At 38.3% G+C, this 16,022-nt stretch overlaps 1 protein-coding gene across 2 annotated transcripts in view; it reads left to right on the top strand.

The window, feature by feature from the left end:
- map1aa (microtubule-associated protein 1Aa) overlaps positions 1–16,022 on the top strand; it is a 47,560-nt gene that overhangs the window by 250 nt on the left and 31,288 nt on the right. Inside the window, exon 2 of one of the 2 annotated variants that reach the window (XM_088295263.1) lies at positions 794–895. In XM_088295263.1, coding sequence (XP_088151389.1) covers positions 794–895 — 102 coding nt within the window. Of the gene's footprint in view, positions 1–793; positions 896–9,006; positions 9,076–16,022 lie in introns of those variants that run through there. The other variant, XM_088295264.1, reaches the window with a different exon arrangement.

Raw genomic sequence — 16,022 nt, 5'->3', positions numbered from 1 at the left:
AAAAGAGTTGTCAGTCTGACTTTGTGCTACAGAAATGAACTTACTAAAATCAAGTGTGGGCGGCGTGGTTGTTTACTGGTTAGCACGTCCGCCTCACAGCGCAGAGGTTGTGGGTTCAAATACGGCCCCGGCCTTCCTGTGTGGAGTTTGCATGTTCTCCCCGTGCTTGTGTGGGTTTTCTCCGGGTACTCCGGTTTTCTCCCACATTCCAAAAACATGCAGGGTTAGGATAAATGAGCACTCCAAATTGTCGTTAGGGGCCAGCATGGCCGTGGAGAGAAGCGGTTTGGATAATGGATGGAAATGAAGTGTACTAGGAAATCCTGTACAAAGTAACAAGGAATTAGAAATGTGTACTTGAGATGGGCATAATAATTGCTTAATCTATCACACTGTAAATAAACCTGTCGATTGTGTTCATCTATTCAGTTATCACAACTTGATAAACGGAAACGTTGCTGATTCACTGTCAACAGTTTGCGGCCTAAAGATCAGAACAACTTTTGGAAGGAGTGCTTCATTTCTTACCACAACAACTCCTCCAGGCGGTATCATTCTGCTCAATAAAACAGAAATGGGAGTTCAGAACATTCAGAAATAGATTGAAACATTTCTTAAAAGGAATATTTCATTTAAGATAGAAATGTAATGAATGTATTGTTTCCTCTTTAGTTGGTCAACGGAATTTAAGCCATCTATCATGACAAATCCTAACAGGCAAAATATTCACTACGCAACAGATGCATTGTGGTACGTTTAACACAATTCACACTTCTTTTTTTTCATCGACCAGGTTTGCTGTCCTGGAATGTTGATTTGAGTATCTGTGACCTGAACAAGGAGCTCCAGTTGTTTGAGACCAAGCACACGGCTCAATTTTCTTCACAGGTCAAAGGTTAGTTTGATCTATTGTCTATTTCTCTGCCATCGATCTAGTTAGGTAGAGTGGTTTTCTGCTGCTTGTCCATGCATGTACTGTAAACAATGAGCTGGGAATGTCGTCTGACAGCCTGTGTCTATTTTACTCTCACGCATAACAAGGATGTGAAAGTGAAATCGATGATATAATATTTGCTGATTATTTTTGCTGTGGTCTGGATTTTATGTTGCTCTTGCATAAACGTTGAAGCATTTGTCTCTTGTGAGCTACAAGAGACTGTGGATAGCAGTTTGACAACACACAAATAGCCACCCTTAATTATAATTCATCTTTATTTTGAATTTTAAGATTTGATCGCACGAGCAGTGCTATAAACAATTAACTCTTGCGGGAAGTGCAAAGTGGAGGAAAACATAAACACTGAGAATTGTGAATACAATTTAAAAATGGGTAAATATTATATCATTTAAATTCATTTGAAATGATGATTATGATAACCAACTCTTAAAAATGAATTTGCAGAAAAGGCAACATGGATAAAATTATACAATTAAAGTGATAGTCTATTGTCTCAATCGGGAGTAATTGTCGTTCAAACAGTTCATTAAGACTGTCATTTCTCTCTTAAAAACCAGGCGATACACTGCTCGTGTTGTGTCAGACCCATCGTCAGCGCAAAAAATGCAGTGTGAATGAACTTTTTCACACATCAAAATGACCAACAAAACCAAGCCGTATTTATTTCTATACATAACATCATTTTACAGTCCCCTTTTTTAACCAAAAGCAATCCATTAATTTGATAATAATAATATTGCTAATAATAATGATAACGCGAATAATGCTAATGCTATTAATAATAATAATAATAATAATAATAATAATACAGTTTTAAGATTCATGCATGGGCAATGATGAATCTACACGTAACACTGATTTGCAGAAGAAAGGGTTGTCTTTCTTTTTTTCCCCCATGTCAGAAAATGAATTGTCAGCCTGACTGGATCTCTGTTGAGCTGATAGAAGATACATCCATGTAAAGTTGAGCTCGTCAACATCCAGTGATCATATGTAAGCTGTGTGCTGAAATTTTGATGTCCTTTGGGCATTGAAATCTCGTTCACCCTTGTATTTAAAATTAGTTTACACCAGTAGAGCTTTGATATTAGTAATGCCCAGAGGCTTTAGTTATATAGTCAGGCTTTATATTTATCTTCTTTGCAGAAGATGTGCAGAGGTTTTCTGCCTGCTTATTTTGCTCCTCCTCTTGCCTCTGTCCCATGAATACTAATACCTGTGCGGTCATCATGGCAGACAGGCTCAAAGCACATGCAAATAAGTCCATAAAAATGCTGTATTTTATTGAATTTTTGGGGAATGGTTTAAGCCAGTTGTTCCACTGATTACACTGGGGAACAATTTGAAAAAACAATTCTGTTGACTAGATCTATGCAGATTAAAATTAAAATTGGCATGCTGTTTCCAAAATTGCAGTCAGCTTTTTTCCATCTGGCACGTAAACATTTTTCTCCACAGCAGTTGTTGGAGTAATTCATTTTTGCTGGCTAGAATTGTCTCACGTGTTTTTGACGGCTCTCATGTACAGGGCGGCAATATTATCAGCCTTTACATCAATTCGGTACCCTCTTGGGTGTGCTTTTTTTTTCATTGACCCTTGAGCCAGTCGTGATGGACAAGTGTCTAGGAAAATATATGAGGTGACCAAGAAATTCTATATACATCTCTCTCTCTCTCTCTCTCTCTCTCTATATATATATATATATATAAACGTATATATATATATATATATATATATATATATATAAATAAAAAATAAAAAAAAATATATATATATATATATATATATAATTGTTCTATCTTATATATCTCTCCTTTGCAGTGTCTAATAATCGCAATCAAACAAATATTGATCCAACCATTAACAATTAATAAAGAAACGTGACCTGAGACATTACACATTAATGCCTGAGGGGATTATTTAAGTGACCATTTTCATCTCTCGCTAAGGTCTTTTTTAGCACCCTACAGATGCCCAAACATTCCCCACTGTGCTGCGTCTCAGAAAAATTGAGACGTGGTAATCAACATACTCAGGTAATAAGGCATCCCGTCAGTGCATGTCCATCACTGTCTCGGCTGCATCACCACTGCTCACACGAGACTAATGAGACAATCGGGCCACATGGGAGATCACGTTTTCTGTCAAGAAAGGAGGAGGAGGAAAAGTGACTGTAATCGCTTCTTTTGATATAGCTACTGTCTGCATGACACAAATACCAATATTTGTAGAGCAATGCCTGGTTGAAGTTATGTAAATGATTTGCAATTATATTGACCTATTTGTAATGACGTTGAACAAAATATTTGATTATCATTAATTGCTCTTCTAAAACATGCAAGGACACATAAGGTAGCACTACCCCTGCTACTTCTAATACTATAATTTATACTAATAACTTCCTAAGGCCCATTACATAAAAGAAAGTAACTAACATTTTACGTGCAGTAGACCCGCAATCAAATGATGATTAATATTAGATGATAACATCTCAAATTAATTTGTTTTCTGTTGAGTGATCACAAATCCAATCTTCAATATTGCAACAAAAGGGCTTTGGAACACTGGGCTGAATCTTGCCTACGGGGATGATATGGAAATAGATCTTACCTTGGGGTCTTACTTGTACATCAACATTGACACCATACTGGATGTGGAAAAGTGGAGCATTCCGAGAAGAAGCCTCATTCATTTGCTGGTTGACGATGGACACACATTTTTACACTGAAACCCAGAATTCTTGAGATTAAGACTGAACATAGTCTTTTGACTGTATCCAGCCATTATACCATCTGAATTTGTTGAAACCTCGCCCATATGTTTGCATTACTCCATTTACAGTGCAGATGTCATACTCAAGGCCCTGACGCCAGTTCTGGTCTGCCCCATTACTTTATGTGGCCCGCAAAAACAAATTAAGAAAAATCTGTACCAAAATTTGATAGATGAAATGTAATAAATATTAATGTTGCAAGAATTTTTCAGATGTAGTTATCCATCAATTTGTTGTGTACTGTATGAAAAGGGAAACAAATATTTGTATGGTTTCACAGTGTTAATGCTCCTTTTAGGGAAACTATAACTACAGTGTGACCTTTGGCAAAAATAACCAAAAATACTAGATAAAAGTAAACATTAATCATGATCATCTTAAAAATATTTTTGAGATATTTATATTTTTTTAAGATATTTTTGGTTGTTATCTCTTTCCCAGCCATACTAGTACAAATTGGCTAACAAAAGGTATTGACTTTATGTAGTTGTGGTTGTCCCTTTTAAAGTTAGTCCATCTAACGTTTACGGGCAGATCAGACACATTTGATATGGCTGAGGCACTGACGTATCACAGCAACAGACCAACCCATTCAGGGCAGCATCTATTTGTTTTATATCTATCTATGGCTGAGAAGAACAAATATGGTCTCTTACACACCTACTGGACATGAAGGAACATTGCTCTTACAATGACTCAGATATACTGGCAGGAAAACATTTTGAAGTAGACAAAAGTGGGTAGTAATATAACGTTGCACAGTCAGCAAATTATTTCTTATTGTGACAACATTATCACATTTAGCATCTGCCCTACTACGAGTGATACGTGAATTTTTGATTGTTTATCTGTGTTTCCCTCTTGGGTGTTTGTGTAATGACGCTGAGCCAACAGAATGTTTGGTTATAGGTCTCCATTCCACTCTGCATGCATGACTTACGAGAATCAGTGTCTCTATTGATTTCTGCGAGTCTGCCTGGCTAGTATGCAGTATGCAAAAATTTGGATCTGAAACATCAGTGATAAAGCAACCGAGTGGTTTGGTTTAGTTTAGAAGGAATGTTAAATGTTAAAGTAGTGTCACGTCATGTGTTTTATGCATTTAACGTTTAAATAGCATGCTGTAAAAATGTGGAAGGCAAACAGTGACTGACCTTGGAACAGCCAAGCGAATGCCTGCCTATTAATAATTCAGCAGCTCCTATTGATCAGTCAGCTAACATGTAGGCGCTGCTGTCCATTAGGAGAGTGTACCTGCCCCCCACTATCTTTCGTCTCAACCTGAATGCACACCAACCCATCCAGTACAGATCCTAGGTGGATTGTGGCATGAAATAAATTCTAGGTTTGTAGATTGAGGAATTTATGCATGACCAGTTTCTGCTGGCATATATTAGGGCAAACTACGGCCCGGGGGCCACATGCGGCCCGTCAAACGTTTAATCCGGCCCGCCGAACTTGAAAAAAAATGAAATGAATAATGTTTTATTTTATAAATATTGCGGTGTATCAAAGACAGATATTTTGTTGCAATGCTTTTGTTAATTTTCATTTAAAATTAAATGTATTTTTTTTCTCCGATGAGGTGAGGTTACCGTAACACTCCATCCATCTGCTCCTGGTCCGGCTCCTGTGTCAGATTTTAGAACCCATTGTGGCCCACCTATCAAAAAGTTTGCCCACCCCTGCATGAGGGTCTCGTTATATGTTAGGCCGATGCTTATAAGAGGTGTTGGTTGCTGTTATTGTTCATGCAGGGGATGGCACCCATTTCAATGCTTCAATAGGAAGAATAACTATTTGTACTGTACACCGTTGAGTGTACTTGGAAAATACTAGTAAACTGGTTACCTTGACAATACTAAGTAACGAAAGAGGAAAATTTACATCCATTCAACTCAGAATTTTCAGTATTTCCAAAATGGAAGATGATCCCCCAGTAAATCTATAATTGAGTTAACATTATGTAATATAACATTTTAATAATGTAACATAACGTTTTGACAATAATTTTGAGAAGTTTAAGTGGATTTAATTTAAAGTCAATTATATTCAAAATTTTGTATAACTAATGGAAGAAATGACTTCCATCTTATCCCAGCCAGCGGTCAGTCCTGCAAGGTACTCACTTTGTACTTTCCAGCCACCCATCTTATCCAGATTAAGGAACCGGGGTATATGTGTGTGGGCGGCATGGTGGTAGACTGGTTAGCACGATGGCCTCACATGCAGAGGTCGTGGGATGATTCCGGCCCCGAAAAATAGACGGGATACACCCTGAACTGGTTGCCAGCCAATCGCAGGGCACACAAAGATGAACAACCATCTGTGCTCACACTCATACCGAGGGACAATTTAGAGTGCTCCATTAATCTTCCATGCATGTTTTTATGATGTGGGAGGATACCGGAGTACCCGGAGAAAACCCACACAGGCACAGGGAGAACATGCAAACCCCACACAGGAAGGCCGCAGCCCAGAATCAAACACTGGGCTTCTGCACTGTCAGGCGAACGTGCTAACCTGTATAAAATGACAACTTTCATTAAACGTTAGGCAAGCCCCCACTCAGTCCATTTTCAAACTTGTTTGAAGACACATTTTTCTTCTTTGGCTTTCGACCCAACTTGAGGCTGTTCATTGCTCTGCTGTTTTCTCGTGTCTACTGCATATGTGTTGGTATCATTAATTTGTATTTTAAATAACTGCTTTCATTGTCTTTGTTATTGAATGACTGCTAGTTTATGTTATACTTTATGTATATGCTGTTGTGAAATGCACAATAGAAATAAAGTAGTATTGTACAAAGAAAATAGCTCTTAAGAGTTGAATTCTCGAGCTGATCGAGTCCTTTTGCAAATGTTTTCTTGACAATGATAAAAATCACTTCTCAGTTCTCAGTCAATAACTCAGGCATTGTACTGCCTTAAATGGTGCTTTCAAGCATTTCACGTTTTTTTTGTGTCGGTTGGTGATTTTTAGTAGCAACAGATGTGAAAAATAACAAGAAATTGAAGAAAACATTGCGGTCTCATATTTTTTTAAAAAAGAAAAGTTAATATCTTTACAATTATTTTGAATCTGTTGTATTCCAGTATTCTAGAAAAATGCAGCAATTTTATTTTTCTCTTTTGACTTTTGAGCAAAATCAGTTACTTGAATGTGTTGAGTGATCATTTTGAGAGCACTTTATTAAAGTATGGAATTTTATTTTAATGGGAGCGTGTTGCCTTTAAGCACCTTGTAAATAAAAGTGAGCCATCATCCAGATACAGGTGACCTTCTAACATCAAGTGAAGTGCCGTACAAAGTCAACATTTAGCCAATATCTTAACACACAAGGCAATTGTTCCCAAACCAATGCAATAAAAAAATTTAAAACAAGTTTTTGTTAAACTTAATTGAATCACTGCGCTTTAATAAATGGAAAATGCATTTTATAAATAAATAAATAAAATAAAAAAAAAATAAAAAACTGAATCCGCCAGGCTGCCCTCGATGCCACTGATTTTGATGAAATAACACCTACTGTAACATGCCCAGTTGCATTTAAATATACATTTGACATGACATGCTTGCGCTGAACTTGCTATTCAGGATTGGACAGAAGGCTGCGGCAGGCCGAGTAGCTGGACAACACAGCTGTCTGACATTTAGAGTTATTTGAGATGATGCTGCAGCAGTGCTGCCTCGACACTAACAGTGACGTAGTTGACTTTCAATGTTTTCACTCAGAGTCGCTGCCATGCTGGCTAACCTCAGCGCTGTGGTGAAAAGCTCGGTGTCTAAACTGACAGTGACCTATTATCTATTTATTAGACATACCGAAATGTGAATTTAATCCGTGGGTCCTCCAACACATTTTTTGGGGAGAATTTGGAATGACAAATATCCATCCAAATCTCCCAGTCAAGTGATTTGGGGTTCAAATCTTGAGTCAGGCCCTCCCATGTGGAGTTGGCATATGCAAGCAAAGGTTGGATTAAATTCAGATAGAATGGGCTCCAGCTCATGCACAAACCTAATGAGAACAAGCGGTATAGAAAATGGGGGAATGGATGGACGATTAATATTAATTAGGATATTTTCAGCCCAGGGTCTGTTGAGCTGGTTTTAGTTTATTTCTGTCGCTCTTTGACCAGCAGCTGTTTGACTCACAGCTGCTTGAAAAGTTCCCTTTGCTGAACAGACGATCCGCATGCGTCACACTGATGAATAATGTGGAAATGTACCCACAATGACTATTTTGGTCTGTCACGTACAATTATTACTCAGGCCATGAAGAATTTCAAATCTCAATACTTAGCTGCTCTATGAAAATACTGAAACTATGCATGCCATGAATGTGTGCTATTGGTCTTTAATTATAAAGGGGCAAGGAGATAAGTGGGTGCCTTAACACAGAAGCAAGATCTGTACCTACAAAAGCAAGTACAGTGGTACCTTGATTTGCGAGTGCCCCAATTTATGAGTGTTTATCATTATTATTTTTTATTTTACCACGTATTGCAAGCCAAAATTGTAGTAAGAGTGCGCTTTAGATATGCCCCAGTTTAGATAAAGAGAAAAAAAACACCTTCAGTGGTTTGGAACAAACGTGCATCCATCCATGTATTTTCTGACCCGCTTATCCTCAGGAGTGTCATGTCACATCGCAGGTCACGCCGGTTGGGGGTGTGGGGGTGGTGGGGTGACAGATTTTATGAATTAGGCCGGAGGGTCAAGGCCCGAACAGTACCCAGATAGCGGCTGCAGGGCGGAGGGGGGACTGACCGGCAAAAAATGGGGTTAAGTGCCCAGCTCTGCTCATTATCTTTATTGTGTTTTTGTTTTATTGTGTTTTTATGTAGGCGTAGGGAACGATAAGCATTCAATATTATTTTTTTCTTTTGAAACCAATATTTGAAATGGTATTTTTGAGGGGCAGCGACCGAGCATTGCTTTTCAAAGGAGACCACTAATTTCAGAATCAGTCGCGAGCTTGGTCACAAAACGAATTAAACATGTCAATTAAATTAGGTACCGTTGAAGTAAATGAGTATACACGTTCCATTGTCTCTGACGCAGCGGTTTATTATTAATCATCCATTTATTAATGCGAGGCATGCTACGAAAACGACCCGTTAGTCCAAATTTGATATAGACAATTATGATGAGGATCTTGAAATTGACTAACTGTTCGGCTGCCTCTTAAACCGCAGCAACTGCTAATACTAGCTTTTCCGAGCCGTCACTGAATGTGGCATGAGCTGCGTCGAGCCTAGCAGGCCGATCGTGGCTTCATCTCCTCCGCAACATCAGCGCCCCTCCCTCTGCTCCATCCACACGGTCGAACCCAGGACGGTAAGACGCCCTCACCGTTTCTTCTCGGCTTTGACGCGATCGACTTTGGACGCTTGGACCTTTTCTGTCGAGGATTAATGCCGAAATTGGCGAATGATTCGACGTAGCGGTCGTTAGAAAAGCCCATTTGAAAACGGTCTTGGTCGGAGTATGCAAATTAGCGCCACTCTGAGGGAATCTAACTGCTGCGTTATCATTTGAGGAGGACGTGGTGTGATTAAGTAAGTAATATGATGGATGATGATTTAGCCGGCCATTTCATAAGCTGCAGAAACAATCACGCCATTTCAATAATAATTGCTTCACACGCCTTGAAAAAAGACAGATGCTGCCTTGACAAGATTTTATTTATTTATTTTTTTTGGGGGGGGGGGCGTATTATTATGATTAAACGAATTCAGGTGTTTAAGATTATACCCTTTGTGCAAAGAAGGCGGCCATGGGCCCGCGTGGGTTGTTATCGTGCACCACTACTTGCCACAACTATTTCAGATGAGTAAATTTGGGTGACCTAATTTAGAGTTAAAGCAACATCTTCTGACCCGAAGGCAACATCTGAGATAGTGAGTCTGAAGAGTCTCTGATCTGGGCAAGACACAACATTAGTCATAAGTGTCAAATCTGTGCTGCGATGTGGCTTAAACCACACTCTGCAAATGACCCTGAAATTATGCAACAGGCTAGACAAAAAGTCCCCAAAATAGAAAGATAGACTGATGACGTTTAAATCGAGAAACATGCAAGGCGAGAGGGGCGGGGCTACATTTGACTGTGTAATATAGTTTTGTCTGAGACAAATGTTTTGAGAAAACCAACATTGTGACAATAATTTCACAGAGTAGAACATTTTTTCAATCAATACAAATTGGTTTTGACCATGGGGGGCATGACATCATTGGGAGATGTGCTGGTAATTATGACACAAAACAAGGGTACTAAAGGGATTGTTCTTGAACAGATTTTTTTTTTGGAGGGGGGGGGAACATATTTCTGATCAAAACAAGTGGTTAAACTTCTTGGTCATTAATAATTTTAAGGCGAACTCATTGAAATGTGAGGAGATCAGTTCTTATGCAAGATAAAATACCAGCTCACCACCAGTATTACTTTTAGAATAATAGCAATACTGCCTTATGAATGGATAGATACAATAACATATAGGTTATGCACATAATAATAATAATAATAATAATAATAAATTAGATTGGCATACTGTACATGCATAATAATTTATTCATTTCTTTTCTTGCTATCTTTTAAGGCACTTGGGGGACAAATGGAGGACACTTTTAGATCGTGTTGATGTAAGACATCGGATGATTATTTCTATAGGACAATGCAAGGAAAAAAGTAAAGTGAGAAATAACGTTTACTGTTATGACAAGAAAAAAACAGTTCGGTATTTAAAGGAATGAATGTCCGATAATGATGGGAATTTCTATTGTGTTGTCCTTGTGGCTCACGCTCCCTAAAGGATCATAGAGTCGAGATGTTCCATTTTTCAACAAGTTCAATTTATGTTTTTTATCTTAATAAGTAAAATTATATTAGCTTGCATTTGAGTTTGTTTTGGAGAAATCGATACAAAACTAATGAGTTTAAAAATTCATCCTGGTAATGAGACAAATGTTTTGAGCACGCATGCCACGACCGCGGCACTGAGTGTGTTGTAGGCAGCGCACAGCGGCCTCCAAATATGAAAAAGAGTCATTTAAACCAACGAATAAGAAGCCGTTAAACCAACAAAGAAGACACAGCTAAACTAACGGCGCGGACGTGCGCCATACACATAACGAGAGAGTGGCGTAACAACGTTCAAATAAATGACCAGTGGATGATATTATGCCCATTAACTCGATTAAACACCTCCTGAAGGAGACGTTGTCTAGAAGTAAAGGAGCCATGTCCGGCATTCCACTCAGAAGTCAAAATATGGCTGCAAAATATGAATGGATTATGGCAATACTGAGTCCGCTAATAAGATGAAGTATTCCTTTAGGTGGTTGGTCAACGCTAATGCGTGTACCGCAAGAAGGTATTAGTTCATCACACATTGTTTGAACATTGAAGGAAGGCTTATGCAGGTGCCTTAACAATATTGTTTTGTAGAAGCATCTAATGCAAATAAGCATTAATGCAATGGTGGACATTGCAAATTACACTTATGTACACAAAACTGTTAAAGGTTAAAAAAAAAAAAAACGACGGTCGATTGTAATCCGGTCAATGAATTGATTCCGACAATGATTTAGACGGATTGTTCAACGCTGGTGTTATATTTATGAATGAAATACAGGCTTTCCCCCCAAAAAAGGCTGGTGGTAGAGAACCCGGCCGGTTTCAAAATAGATTTCATCTTAGTCAGTGTACTGTATTTAATGTAGCCCCATAACAATTTTATCACAGGTGAAACAATGAAAACTGCCAACCTTACTGCTGGAAGTAAAGACAAATGAAACAGCACAAAGTAACAAAATACAAAGTACCGCCAGTGCTGCTGCTGCAAAAAAAGTCATGTTTTTGGCATGCATGCTTGTCTGTGCAGAGCCGATCTGAACGCTGATTTGAATGCTTCTATGGTTAACAGTCACCATCATAAATCAAGAAGTCGTAAACACGGTTTTGGTGAACTAAAGAAAAGCTACAGAATGTTTATCTGATGACGATCTGAACAAAAGACGCAAGTGTGTGTGGAATTCTTTTGCTGTAATGTTACTCCACCATTTCCCTTTGTCTCTGGTCTGTGTTCTACGTCAATCATCTGTGCCGTGAAAACTGAATTGATGGCTATTGGCAAAAAAAAATATAAGATGAATAGAGTTTGTAAAATTGTTGGAAGTACTCCTGTTGGGTTATTAGAGCAGCCATAGCCGCTCGATGGGCAGATGGATGGAAATAGTCAGACATGTTTGTTTACTTCCATGTACTGGCACATGTACGTGACGTGAGCAGATCTCAGCGGAGTTTTGAATTTTGGGACGTTTACAACGTAACGGCGGAGCGGATCCAACTTTTACACGCTGTAGGGTGGTTTCAAATTTTTGCATATTCAAACCCCCAAAACTCCATCATCGTCTCAACAAAAGGCACTTTCGATATAATATTTGGGAGGTTTTACCCCCAATCGACGTCATGTAAACGTTGTCTAGATGAGATTCTCCTGACATCAGGAAAATCGACAGCTAGGTTTAACAGTAAATATTGTCATATGAGTCAGTACTCCTCATCGAATATCGTTTTCAGTGGAAATACTTAACCTTCATTTGTTATGCGTTTCTGTTGTTGATTTTGTTATACAAACTTAACCTTGGAAGTTCACAAATAAATAGCTGAGAACGGGTGACATTCCAACATGTGAGGCTGTGTGTTGGGATTGTGTGGGCCGTAGATGTGCTGCTGCCAGCTCAGACGATGGAGGCTGCAAACCGTTCCCCATCAAGCTCCAAAAACACAAATGCGTAGGCTTCTATAGCTTGTGATTGATCCCTTTCAACACCCCCACACTGGTGGACATCTCGCTTACAAAGTGTTTCTTCTGCTTCACTTAATTTGAGAGATTCACTGAAACAAGAACATATTTATAAAACTCTCATTATGACAGAATTGTTTGCAATGATAATTCACATGTACATATATTGAGCTCAGTTTTCATGAACAGCATAAATCCTATGCAGCAGAAATCGGCGCGAACACCCAATGATGGTAATTTCTTAGGTGAATGCAGGCTGGCAGATCGAAGAGGGTAGGTCTACAACTCTGTGAGAGTAATCACAATAATCACTTAGTGTCACTTCCATCAACATACCTTTATATAACACGGTAGAGAAAGTGTCATATTTCCATTTATTTCAGTGCACAATTTTATTTTGAAATAACATTTATTTTACTAAGAGGGATGCATCTTCTGTCTTACTTGATTCCCCTCGGGGAATGTCACTTAGGTGGTGATGACTTTGTACTTGGTCAAAGTGGTCCCGCCTTCTTGAAAGTTTTTATGTTTACTTGATTTTTTTTTTTTTTTCAGAAATCAATGGGTTTTGTGTTCGGGATGTGAAATAGGGCTGGGCGATATGGCTGACAATTATATTGCGATCTAAATATTTCATATTAGTTCAAATTGATATATGTCGATCTATCCATTATCCGTTCTGATTGTCCTCACAAGGGTCGCAGGGGGTGCTGGAGCCTATCCCAGCGATCTTCGGGCAGTATGCGGAGTACACCCTGAACCGGTTGATCGATATGTATTGAGTTTTTTTCTTTTTTTTTTTTTACTGTTGAACCCATGGAAAAAGGGTTGAATTTACGTAATTTATTTGACCATATTTTGTCCTGTGAAAAACACGTCCATTTAATTATTTATTTTTTTTATTTTCATGTTAATGGTGTTTCTACGACATACATCCCATTAACGTGAAAATTAAACCAAAAAATGACAAAATTGGACATGCATGTTTTTCGCAGGACTGCAACGATATAAAACTTAAGACTTAAAAGTCAACGCAACTATGAAAAAGTCAAATAAACTGGTCAGTATGAATATTAAATTTGTAGTTCTTATCAGTCAATGTTGCTAATTATTGATTGACTAATTTTTTTATTTTTTTTTTTAGCTTCAACTGTTTTGTTTACCTTGTAATGTTGTGTAATGCAGTTTCACCTCCACCAATGCTTTAATGTTTATTTCCATTAGATCAAAACAATATTGTTCAGACACCTACATTAGTCTTCATTCAATGTTCATACAATGTGTATTCAACTAATTCTTTCTTGCGGTGTATGCATTAGTGTTGACCAACCATATTAGGACTACTTTAGCTTTCTATTGATATTGATCACGTGACTATCGCGATACATATTGATATTAAATTAGTATCCCAACTTTAATGTGAATGTGAAGTCACCAAATGATGTCTCAACTTGTTCGGCTTCATGCTGTCAGCAGACAGTATTTTCAGACACAGTACGCTCTGTGGTCTCTCCTCTTTACCCACTGTTGTACAGGTGAAGCCGTGAGCAAGATACTGGAAGTGGTGGCACATTTATACGTCTTTGCTTGGCCGGCTTCATTGTTGATTCGTCATATTTTTGCCTTGGTCGGCTTATATTTGTTTGTTGCGTTTGCTTCTAAAGGTTATATTGCTTGACAGTTCAACAGTTGTAAACAATTCAGTCCACTCACAAGATACCCCAACTTCCTTGCTCCTAGTTCTTCAAGCCGACTGCTGCTTTTTTGTCTCCGTCTCGGCCAGTCAAGGAAGGTGGCTTTGTTGTATGCCTCTCAGTCCCACAGACTGCAATGATACTGTTGTCCCACTATGGTTTTATTTCACTACACATATGTGTTAAAAAAAACATATATTTATATATATATGACTTTGTGTCTGCTTGCTCATGCACATATGTGTGACGTATTAAGTAAGTTCTTGACGCCAATTGGCTGCCCCTGGTTTAATGTGAAAACAGGTTTTAAGCACGGGTCTGTGATGCCAGGATTTTTTTCTTCGTTGTTATTGACTGGGTGATGAGGTACGCTACCCAAAGTAACAACACTAGAACATGGAAAATTCTGTCCAAATTTGAAGACCACGTCCTTACGATCAGCAAGCCACTAAGGCCGCGCGCCACAAAGGAGATAGTGAGGTAGGTAAGCATTAAAGAATATTATTTTGCATTTGACAAGTGTATTGACCACTTCGTCCACCCATTTAAGGCCAAATAAACCCTCGGTTCAATCTGATAATAATAACAATTTGTGTAGGCATTGTGTAGTCATTGTGCCATTTTATTCCCTTAGAGCTAATGAGCCAGTTTCACAATCCATCATTAGTGTCGAGTTTGGAGCCAGATGATTAAACGACACTTTTGTTTCCAGCATTTGTCTCCATGATGACTATATAAAAACTGTTGGCAAATAAAACGCTGTAAAGGACATTATTCTTGCTAATAATTACAACTGGAAGGCTGTGAGGTATTTTATAGGCTTCTTAGACATGCTAAGCATTCATGTAATTTGGCAGCTTTATGTGATAGTAAACTTGGCAACACCCGCATCTTTTGTCTCATTATTGGAATGAAATAGACAAACAGGGTAATGCGCGGACCAAAGAACTAAAATGGAAAGTCGTATTATGTAATCATTATCAGTTGTATTCGTTTTATTTATTTATTTTTTTTGTCTTTTAACTGTTCACATGAAGGCGTGGTGACAGGGGGGCTCTGCCTCACCTGCTTGTCCTTAGCGCGATTCACAATGGGAATTTAAAAAATAAAAATTATATTTACTGTTTAATAAAACATTAAATTGCTTCAAGTCCCTGGAATTAGCTTTCAAAAGAATGCCACTCAATCTTTGAAATTAGCTTCTCAAATTAACTTATTGATTAGCAACCCTGCCCCGCAAAGAAAGTGAATTATTTCAAGCTTGATTTCATATGCTGATTCCAGGCCACTGCTGGTCTCAAGCCTGGATAAAAATGGGGGATTTGTGTCTTGTGTAAGAACTGTGCCAAACATATCATGCAAGTGACGCACTGCGGTGACATTAGCCAGGGAAAGTTGCTTCTTCAGGTCAGAAAACGGTGGTAATAAGCGTATGATTATTTTTAACCACAGCTACACTGATAATATTGTAACCAATTTCTTAGTAGCTTTGATGATCAGATGTGGCAAATCCAGCTAAACAAGCTCTCGTTAACCTTCTATTTAAGTAGAATCACCTGTGGCTAAAGCCAAACTGCAGCAGGGTTTTTTTCTTTTGGCACTGGATTTGCCACTTCTGGTAATTTTCTTCTATCATTTAGTTTCCTACTTATAACGTATACCACAAGTAGCACCTTAATAAAAGAATACATTTTACTGCTTTATAAAAATACATTAATTTGAATTTAACACAATTTCTCATGTTTGTAAAATGAATTGCCCACCCCTGACTTACAGTACGGTAC

This window comes from Idiotropiscis lumnitzeri, chromosome 5 (genome assembly GCF_059441095.1).
Source record: "Idiotropiscis lumnitzeri isolate Australia: NSW breed Sydney's pygmy pipehorse chromosome 5, RoL_Ilum_1.0, whole genome shotgun sequence".
In the NCBI taxonomy this organism is placed as follows: Eukaryota; Metazoa; Chordata; class Actinopteri; order Syngnathiformes; family Syngnathidae; genus Idiotropiscis; species Idiotropiscis lumnitzeri.
This window is presented reverse-complemented; position numbering and strand designations above follow the sequence as displayed.